Source organism: Oncorhynchus gorbuscha, unplaced genomic scaffold, assembly GCF_021184085.1.
Source record: "Oncorhynchus gorbuscha isolate QuinsamMale2020 ecotype Even-year unplaced genomic scaffold, OgorEven_v1.0 Un_scaffold_753, whole genome shotgun sequence".
NCBI lineage: Eukaryota > Metazoa > Chordata > Actinopteri > Salmoniformes > Salmonidae > Oncorhynchus > Oncorhynchus gorbuscha.
The window spans coordinates 16,137-26,158 of NW_025745548.1; the positions used below are offsets into that span (position 1 = coordinate 16,137).

Consider the following 10,022-nt stretch of genomic DNA (forward strand, 5'->3'; position numbering starts at 1 on the left):
TTGAATATGTGAATGTGTGTTGACTGTACAGCTGTTGTCTTATAATCAACGTGCAGTCTGTTAAATATAGCAAATATAGCAAAGACTTCTTCAGCGTTTTCAATGCTATTTAAAAATGAATACAATATTTTGATACTGTTTCATGATGAAATTACTGCTTGACGGACACACACACACACACACACACACGCACGCACGCACACACACACACACACACACACACACACACACACACACACACGCACACACGCACGCACGCATGTATTGTTGTTAAGGGCGCTGCTGGTGAGCCGCGAACCGTCGGTCGTTGGAGTGACAGCGACATGATCTGGTCAGAGCGGGTAAGAACGTAAACAGTCCCTAACGAAACATACAACACGTCAAAAAGCAACAGCTGGTGTAGCCCAGACGACCGCATAGCCTGCTGTATAAGACGGATAAATGTAGGCTATATTAAAAAATATATATATTTTAAAAAAAGCAACGTAGCGTGTTTCTCTCACAGAAAGAAAGTTCGCATCTCTCTTTCCAGATGATGCTGATGCGAGAGCATCTCCTATCTCTTAGGTGGGTTAGATAGAAAGGTCCAGTCGGACCCATTTCATTGCGACACCTGCTTTATTCTGTCCATCATTAACAACGGACGGACGGCTGTCAGAACAGAACGAACGAGCAAATAGCGGACAGATCTGGACCAGAACATCCGTCTATCGCTCACCATGAAACAGGTAGGCGAGGTTGCATGTGTTGCTGTTTTAATGAAATCATTTATCCGGCGAGCTAGTGGTCTAACGGTTGTGTGCGCGCCGGTTCAGGGTCTCGTGGACGACACGGAGGATGTGGAGTTGGATTTCAGTACCGAGGAGGAGGAGCAGCGAGCGCTCAGGGGGGTAAAGATCCGGTAAGAGAGAGACCAGAGAGGGAACCTACCCTCTATAGGTCTACATGATGTACCCAGTAATAGAGAGGGAATCTACCCTCTATAGGTCTACATGATGTACCCAGTAATAGAGACCAGAGAGGGAACCTACGCTCTATAGGTCTACATGATGTACCCAGTAATAGAGAGGGAATCTACCCTCTATAGGTCTACATGATGTACCCAGTAATAGAGAGGGAATCTACCCTCTATAGGTCTACATGATGTACCCAGTAATAGAGACTAGAGAGGGAACCTACCCTCTATAGGTCTACACTGATGTACCCAGTAATAGAGAGGGAATCTACCCTCTATAGGTCTACATGATGTACCCAGTAATAGAGAGGGAACCTACCCTCTATAGGTCTACATGATGTACCCAGTAATAGAGAGGGAATCTACCCTCTATAGGTCTACATGATGTACCCAGTAATAGAGAGGGAATCTACCCTCTATAGGTCTACATGATGTACCCAGTAATAGAGACTAGAGAGGGAACCTACCCTCTATAGGTCTACATGATGTACCCAGTAATAGAGAGGGAATCTACCCTCTATAGGTCTACATGATGTACCCAGTAATAGAGACTAGAGAGGGAACCTACCCTCTATAGGTCTACATGATGTACCCAGTAATAGAGAGGGAACCTACCCTCTATAGGTCTACATGATGTACCCAGTAATAGAGAGGGAACCTACCCTCTATAGGTCTACATGATGTACCCAGTAATAGAGACTAGAGAGGGAATCTACCCTCTATAGGTCTACATGATGTACCCAGTAATAGAGAGGGAATCTACCCTCTATAGGTCTACATGATGTACCCAGTAATAGAGACTAGAGAGGGAATCTACCCTCTATAGGTCTACATGATGTACCCAGTAATAGAGACTAGAGAGGGAATCTACCCTCTATAGGTCTACATGATGTACCCAGTAATAGAGAGGGAATCTACCCTCTATAGGTCTACATGATGTACCCAGTAATAGAGAGGGAATCTACCCTCTATAGGTCTACATGATGTACCCAGTAATAGAGAGGGAATCTACCCTCTATAGGTCTACATGATGTACCCAGTAATAGAGAGGGAATCTACCCTCTATAGGTCTACATGATGTACCCAGTAATAGAGACTAGAGAGGGAATCTACCCTCTATAGGTCTACATGATGTACCCAGTAATAGAGAGGGAATCTACCCTCTATAGGTCTACATGATGTACCCAGTAATAGAGAGGGAACCTACCCTCTATAGGTCTACATGATGTACCCAGTAATAGAGAGGGAATCTACCCTCTATAGGTCTACATGATGTACCCAGTAATAGAGAGGGAATCTACCCTCTATAGGTCTACATGATGTACCCAGTAATAGAGACTAGAGAGGAACCTACCCTCTATAGGTCTACATGATGTACCCAGTAATAGAGAGGAATCTACCCTCTATAGGTCTACATGATGTACCCAGTAATAGAGACTAGAGAGGGAACCTACCCTCTATAGGTCTACATGATGTACCCAGTAATAGAGAGGGAACCTACCCTCTATAGGTCTACATGATGTACCCAGTAATAGAGAGGGAACCTACCCTCTATAGGTCTACATGATGTACCCAGTAATAGAGACTAGAGAGGGAATCTACCCTCTATAGGTCTACATGATGTACCCAGTAATAGAGAGGGAATCTACCCTCTATAGGTCTACATGATGTACCCAGTAATAGAGACTAGAGAGGGAATCTACCCTCTATAGGTCTACATGATGTACCCAGTAATAGAGACTGAGAGGGAATCTACCCTCTATAGGTCTACATGATGTACCCAGTAATAGAGAGGAATCTACCCTCTATAGGTCTACATGATGTACCCAGTAATAGAGAGGGAATCTACCCTCTATAGGTCTACATGATGTACCCAGTAATAGAGAGGGAATCTACCCTCTATAGGTCTACATGATGTACCCAGTAATAGAGAGGGAATCTACCCTCTATAGGTCTACATGATGTACCCAGTAATAGAGACTAGAGAGGGAATCTACCCTCTACTACATGATGTACCCAGTAATAGAGAGGGAACCTACCCTCTATAGGTCTACATGATGTACCCAGTAATAGAGAGGGAACCTACCCTCTATAGGTCTACATGATGTACCCAGTAATAGAGAGGGAATCTACCCTCTATAGGTCTACATGATGTACCCAGTAATAGAGAGGGAATCTACCCTCTATAGGTCTACATGATGTACCCAGTAATAGAGACTAGAGAGGGAACCTACCCTCTATAGGTCTACATGATGTACCCAGTAATAGAGAGGGAATCTACCCTCTATAGGTCTACATGATGTACCCAGTAATAGAGACTAGAGAGGGAATCTACCCTCTATAGGTCTACATGATGTACCCAGTAATAGAGAGGGAATCTACCCTCTATAGGTCTACATGATGTACCCAGTAATAGAGACTAGAGAGGGAATCTACCCTCTATAGGTCTACATGATGTACCCAGTAATAGAGACTAGAGAGGGAACCTACCCTCTATAGGTCTACATGATGTACCCAGTAATAGAGAGGGAATCTACCCTCTATAGGTCTACATGATGTACCCAGTAATAGAGACTAGAGAGGGAACCTACCCTCTATAGGTCTACATGATGTACCCAGTAATAGAGACTAGAGAGGGAACCTACCCTCTATAGGTCTACATGATGTACCCAGTAATAGAGAGGGAACCTACCCTCTATAGGTCTACATGATGTACCCAGTAATAGAGAGGGAATCTACCCTCTATAGGTCTACATGATGTACCCAGTAATAGAGAGGGAATCTACCCTCTATAGGTCTACATGATGTACCCAGTAATAGAGAGGGAACCTACCATCTATAGGGCTACATGGAGATATAGTACCAGTCATGAGTATGGACAGGGTTTTTCTTAAATTTGTACTAATTTTCTACATTGTAGAATAATAGTGAAGACATCAACACTATAAAATAACAGATATGGAATCATGTAGTAACCAAAAAAGTGTTAAACAAATCAAAATATATTTTAGATTAGAGATTCTTCAAAGGAGCCACCCTTTGCCTTGAGAGCTTTGCACATTCTTGGAATTCTCTCAACCAGCTTCATGAGGTAGTCACCTGGAATGCATTTCAATTAACAGGTGTGGCTTGTTAAAAGTTAATTTGTGGACTGACTGACTGATTTACTGACTGGCTGATTGACTAACATTCCAGACACCCCCTTGCCTCCTTCCTGCACCTGTTCTTCCGAGTGTCTGCCATAGTAACCTACCTGCTCTGTGATTGGTTCACCAAGAGCTTTACTTCCTGCTTCATTATGATCATCACTCTGCTGTCCTGTGACTTCTGGTCCGTTAAGGTGAGAACACACACACACACACACACACACACACACACACACACACACACACACACACACACACACACACACACACACACACACACACACACACACACACACACACACACACACACACACACACACACACTTGTCCTCTCTTTCTCACGTGTGTGTCAGAATGTGACAGGCAGGTTGTTGGTGGGTCTGCGATGGTGGAACCAGATCGATGAGGATGGGAGGAGCCTCTGGGTGTTTGAGGACAGCAAGGTGAGACTCTGGTGTCTGGTGTCTGGTGTCTGATGTCTGGTGTCTGATGTCTGGTGTCTGGTGTCTGATGCCTAGGTGTCTGGTGTCTGATGCCTAGGTGTCTGGTGTCTGATGTCTGGTGTCTGATGTCTGGTGTCTGATGTCTGGTGTCTGGTGTCTGATGTCTGGTGTCTGATGTCTGATGTCTGGTTTCTGATGTCTGGTGTCTGGTGTCTGATGTCTGGTGTCTGGTGTCTGATGTCTGATGTATGGTGTCTGATGTATGATGTCTGGTGTCTGATGTCTGGTGTCTGATGTCTGGAGTCTGGTGTCTGATGTCTGAAGTCTGAAGTCTGAAGTCTGGTGTCTGGTGTCTGGTGTCTGGTGTCTGATGTCTGGTGTCTGGTGTCTGGTGTCCGATGTCTGGTGTCTGATGTCTGAGGTCTGGTGTCTGATGTCCGATGTCCGGTGTCTGGTGTCTGATGTCTGGTGTCTGGTGTCCGATGTCTGGTGTCTGATGTCTGATGTCTGGTGTCTGATGTCCGATGTCCGGTGTCTGGTGTCTGATGTCTGGAGTCTGGTGTCTGATGTCTGGAGTCTGGTGTCTGATGTCTGATGTCTGGAGTCTGATGTCTGATGTCTGGTGTCTTGTGTCTGATGTCTGGTGTCTGATGTCTGATGTCTGGTGTCTAAGTGTGTAGTCCTCTAATGTCTGTGTGTAGTCCTCTGATGTCTGTGTGTGTAGTCCTCTGATGTCTGTGTGTGTAGTCCTCTGATGTCTGTGTGTGTAGTCCTCTGATGTCTGTGTGTGTAGTCCTCTGATGTCTATGTGTGTAGTCCTCTAATGTCTGTGTGTGTAGTCCTCTAATGTCTGTGTGTGTAGTCCTCTAATGTCTGTGTGTGTAGTCCTCTAATGTCTGTGTGTGTAGTCCTCTGATGTCTGTGTGTGTAGTCCTCTGATGTCTGTGTGTGTAGTCCTCTGATGTCTGTGTGTGTAGTCCTCTGATGTCTGTGTGTAGTCCTCTGATGTCTATGTGTGTAGTCCTCTGATGTCTGTGTGTGTAGTCCTCTGATGTCTGTGTGTGTAGTCCTCTGATGTCTGTGTGTGTAGTCCTCTGATGTCTGTGTGTGTAGTCCTCTGATGTCTGTGTGTGTAGTCCTCTGATGTCTGTGTTGTGTAGTCCTCTGATGTCTGTGTTGTGTAGTCCTCTGATGTCTGTGTGTGTAGTCCTCTGATGTCTGTGTGTATAGTCCTCTGATGTCTATGTGTTGTGTAGTCCTCTGATGTCTGTGTGTGTAGTCCTCTGATGTCTGATGTCTGTGTGTGTAGTCCTCTGATGTCTATGTGTGTAGTCCTCTGATGTCTATGTGTTGTGTAGTCCTCTGATGTCTGTGTGTGTAGTCCTCTGATGTCTGTGTTGTGTAGTCCTCTGATGTCTGTGTGTGTAATCCTCTGATGTCTGTGTGTGTAGTCCTCTGATGTCTGTGTGTGTAGTCCTCTGATGTCTGTGTGTAGTCCTCTGATGTATGTGTGTGTAGTCCTCTGATGTCTGTGTGTGTAGTCCTCTGATGTCTGTGTGTGTAGTCCTCTGATGTCTGTGTGTGTAGTCCTCTGATGTCTGTGTGTGTAGTCCTCTGATGTCTGTGTGTGTAGTCCTCTGATGTCTGTGTTGTGTAGTCCTCTGATGTCTATGTGTTGTGTAGTCCTCTGATGTCTGTGTGTTGTGTAGTCCTCTGATGTCTGTGTGTGTAGTCCTCTGATGTCTGTGTGTGTAGTCCTCTGATGTCTGTGTGTAGTCCTGATGTCTGTGTGTTGTGTAGTCCTCTGATGTCTGTGTTGTGTAGTCCTCTGATGTCTGTGTGTTGTGTAGTCCTCTGATGTCTATGTGTTGTGTAGTCCTCTGATGTCTGTGTGTTGTGTAGTCCTCTGATGTCTGTGTGTGTAGTCCTCTGATGTCTGTGTGTGTAGTCCTCTGATGTCTATGTGTGTAGTCCTCTGATGTCTATGTGTGTAGTCCTCTGATGTCTGTGTGTGTAGTCCTCTGATGTCTGTGTGTGTAGTCCTCTGATGTCTGTGTGTGTAGTCCTTTGATGTCTGTGTGTTGTGTAGTCCTCTGATGTCTATGTGTAGTCCTCTGATGTCTGTGTGTGTAGTCTTCTGATGTCTATGTGTGTAGTCTTCTCCCCAGGCCGGTGGTACGGAGGTGGAGTCCAGGATCTTCTGGTCGGGTCTGATCATCTGTCCTCTCATCTGGACCGGCTTCTTCTTCACGACCCTGTTCTGTCTGAACACAGACTGGCTGGTAACACACACACACACACACACACACACACACACACACACACACACACACACACACACACACACACACACACACACACACACACACACACACACACACACACACACACACACACACACACACACACACACACACACACACACACACACACACACACACCCTCTCTCCCCTCTCTCCTCGCCCCTATAGTGGATTTGGATGTGGGATAGTGATCCCAGACTCCTGGACCACACACCTCCGGCCCTTCTTCAGCCAGCAGGAGTATCTTCTAGTGCGACACCCACACCGTCAGCTGGTTCACAGTGGCTACTACTGGGGATGGGGGATCCAGTGGAGGGCTCTCTTCTGTATGATGGTCAGAGACACTCTGGCAGGAACCACAGTGGAACCATCGCAGAACCACACGGCACCCACGCAGAACCAGGACGGAACCCAGCAGCTTCCAGGGGAAACCCTAGAACACGTAGAACAACAGAACCGTGTTCAAGAACAACAGAACCAACTCCTAGAACTCGAGAACTTCGAACTCTTAGGTCAAGAGAATGAACTCTTAGAACAACAGAACCTAGAACATCAGATCCAACTCTTAGAACTAGAGAATACGGTCCAGACCAGCACAGACAACCGGACCACACCTCCAGACAAGACCAGTTCTGGCGGTGCCCTCCATCCCTGGTGGCCTCAACAGAGCAGCTTTAAAGCTACTAGACCCAGTGTCCCTCCCCCCTGGCCAAGCCCCAGTGTCCCTCACCCCTGGCCAAGCCCCAGTGTCCCTCACCCCTGGCCAAGCCCCGGTGTCCCTCTCCCCTGGCCAAGCCCCAGTGTCCCTCTCCCCTGGCCAAGCCCCAGTGTCCCTCTCCCCTGGCCAAGCCCCAGTGTCCCTCTCCCCTGGCCAAGCCCCAGTGTCCCTCCCCCCTGGCCAAGCCCCAGTGTCCCTCCCCCCTGGCCAAGCCCCAGCGTCCCTCTCCCCTGCCTCGGACCTGTTCTCCACTTGCCCGATCCGATCCCAGACTCCTGGATCACACACCTCCGACCCTTCTTCAGCCAGCAGGAGTATCTTCTAGTGCGACACACACACCGTCAGCTGGTTCACAGTGGCTACTACTGGGGCCCTATGGAGATGGAGGAGGCCCACCACACCCTGCTACTGACACCACCTGGGAGCTTCCTCATCAGCTATACACCGCACCCTACTACACATACTGCCTGGGAGCTTCCTCATCAGGGATACACCACACACTGCCTGGGAGCTTCCTCATCAGGAAACAAACAAGCACAGCCCCCCCTTGCTGTTCCGTCCTGTGTAAAGTTGTGTGGTTGTGTGGTTGTGTGGTTGCCAGGGACAGCAGTCAGCCGGACGTCTTCTTCACCCTCAGTTACCACGGCGACCGGGGGCCCGTCAGTGTCCGCGTCCTCCTGACCAGTCAGAGTTTCCGCCTCAACGGCAGTAACAAGGCCTTTGATTCGTTGTTCTCCTTGCTGCGGTTCTACCGTGGAGTCGTCCCATAGGCGGCTGCGGAGGGCGTGGCGCAGGGAGCGACCCATGACCTTACAGCAGCTGTGTAGGGGACGGATCGTGGAGTTGTACGGAGCGGAGAGGATAGATTCACTACCTGGGCTTAACCAGGTGGTCATACAGTATCTACAGGACTATCCTTATAGTATATAGACACACCCTCCTACCGGAGAGTTTGGGGCACCACTTCCGTTTCAACAGACTGAAACTCTCTGAATGGTACTGACCCGAAACTACAATGGAGTGGAGCCCCAGAAAACAGAATGGGAATTTGCTGTTTTTTACACTCTCTGTCTCTGGTCTGGTTCTGTGGTTCTGTCTCTGTTCTGTGGTTCTGTCTCTGGTCTGGTTCTGTGGTACTGTCTCTGTTCTGGTTCTGTGGTTCTGTCTCTGTTCTGTGGTTCTGTCTCTGGTCTGGTTCTGTGGTTCTGTCTCTGTTCTGGTTCTGTGGTTCTGTCTCTGTTCTGGTTCTGTGGTTCTGTCTCTGTTCTGTGGTTCTGTCTCTGTTCTGTGGTTCTTATCTATGGCGTTCTGGTTCTGTGGTTCTGGTCTCTCTGTGATTCTGTCTCTTGGGCCAGTTCTAGGCTGGTCATGTCATGTACTGTAGTTCTGGTCTGTGGTTCTGAAGGTTCAGTGGGTTGGTTTCCCAAACCTTATTCTAAAATGGATTTAAAAAATGTTTCCCTCATCAATCTACACACAATACCCCATAATGACATCACAATACCCCATAATGACATCACAATATCACATAATGACATCACAATACCCCATAATGACATCACAATACCCCATAATGACATCACAATAACACATAATGACATCACAATACCCCATAATGACAAAGCGAAAACAGGCTTTTAGAATTTTGGGCAAAAAAATAAAACAGAAACCTTATTTACATAAGTATTCAGACCCTTTTACTATGAGACTTGAAATTGAGCCTCAGGTGCCTCCTGTTTACATTGATCATCCTTGAGATGTTTCTACGACTTGATTGGAGTCCACCTGTGGTAAATTCAATAGATTGGATATGATATGGGAAAGGCACACACCTGTCCCACAGTTTGACAGTGCACGTCAGGCCCGAAAACCAAGCCATGAGGTCGAGGGACTTGTCCGTAGAGCTCCGAGACGACAGGATTCGAGGCACAGATCTGGGGAAAGGTACCAAAAAATGTGTCTGCAGCATTGAAGAACACAGTGGTCTCCATCTCAAATGGAAGACGTTTAGAACCACCAAGACTTCCTAGAGCCGCCCGCCCAGACAAACTGACCAATCAGGTCAGCCTTTACTCACGACATGCTACATGCTATTGAGTCTTTACTAGCGACATGCTACATGCTATTGAGTCTTTACTAGCGACATGCTACATGCATTTGAGTCTTTACTAGCGACATGCTACATGCTATTGAGTAAAGCCAGTGAGTATATGTATGTGCTCTAACCACTAGGCTACCTGCCGCCCCAGAGCTACCTGTCTAACAGAACACAGAGAGTGTTCTTTAATGGAAGCCTGTACAACAAAATCAAGGTAGAATCAGGAATTCCCCAGGGCAGCTGTTTGGCACCTTCTTTTTTCAATCTTTACCAACAACATGCCAGTGACATTTGAGTAAAGCCAGTGAGTCTATGTATGCGGATGACTCAACACTGTACACGTCAGCTACTACAGCGAC

General features: G+C 47.2%; 1 protein-coding gene and 1 pseudogene across 1 annotated transcript; both read left to right on the forward strand.

The window, feature by feature from the left end:
* The first annotated feature begins 229 nt into the window (after positions 1 to 229).
* LOC124019173 (Golgi apparatus membrane protein TVP23 homolog A-like) lies at positions 230 to 7,098 on the forward strand. Its single transcript, XM_046334561.1, has 6 exons — positions 230 to 728; positions 816 to 901; positions 4,151 to 4,295; positions 4,455 to 4,544; positions 6,701 to 6,854; positions 7,079 to 7,098. Exons 1-6 carry the CDS (start codon positions 720 to 722, stop codon positions 7,096 to 7,098), a joined length of 504 nt encoding a protein of 167 aa, XP_046190517.1. The 5' UTR covers positions 230 to 719.
* LOC124019178 lies at positions 7,003 to 9,117 on the forward strand (annotated as a pseudogene).
* The last annotated feature ends 905 nt before the right edge of the window (positions 9,118 to 10,022 follow it).

Excerpts from the sequence above, each read along its gene's own strand:
- LOC124019173 (XM_046334561.1), top strand. Across the intron at positions 902-4,150 it reads CTCAGGGGGGTAAAGATCCG|ACACCCCCTTGCCTCCTTCC; the intron begins GTAAGAGAGAGA and ends CTAACATTCCAG. Across the intron at positions 4,545-6,700 it reads GGGTGTTTGAGGACAGCAAG|TCTTCTCCCCAGGCCGGTGG; the intron begins GTGAGACTCTGG and ends CTATGTGTGTAG.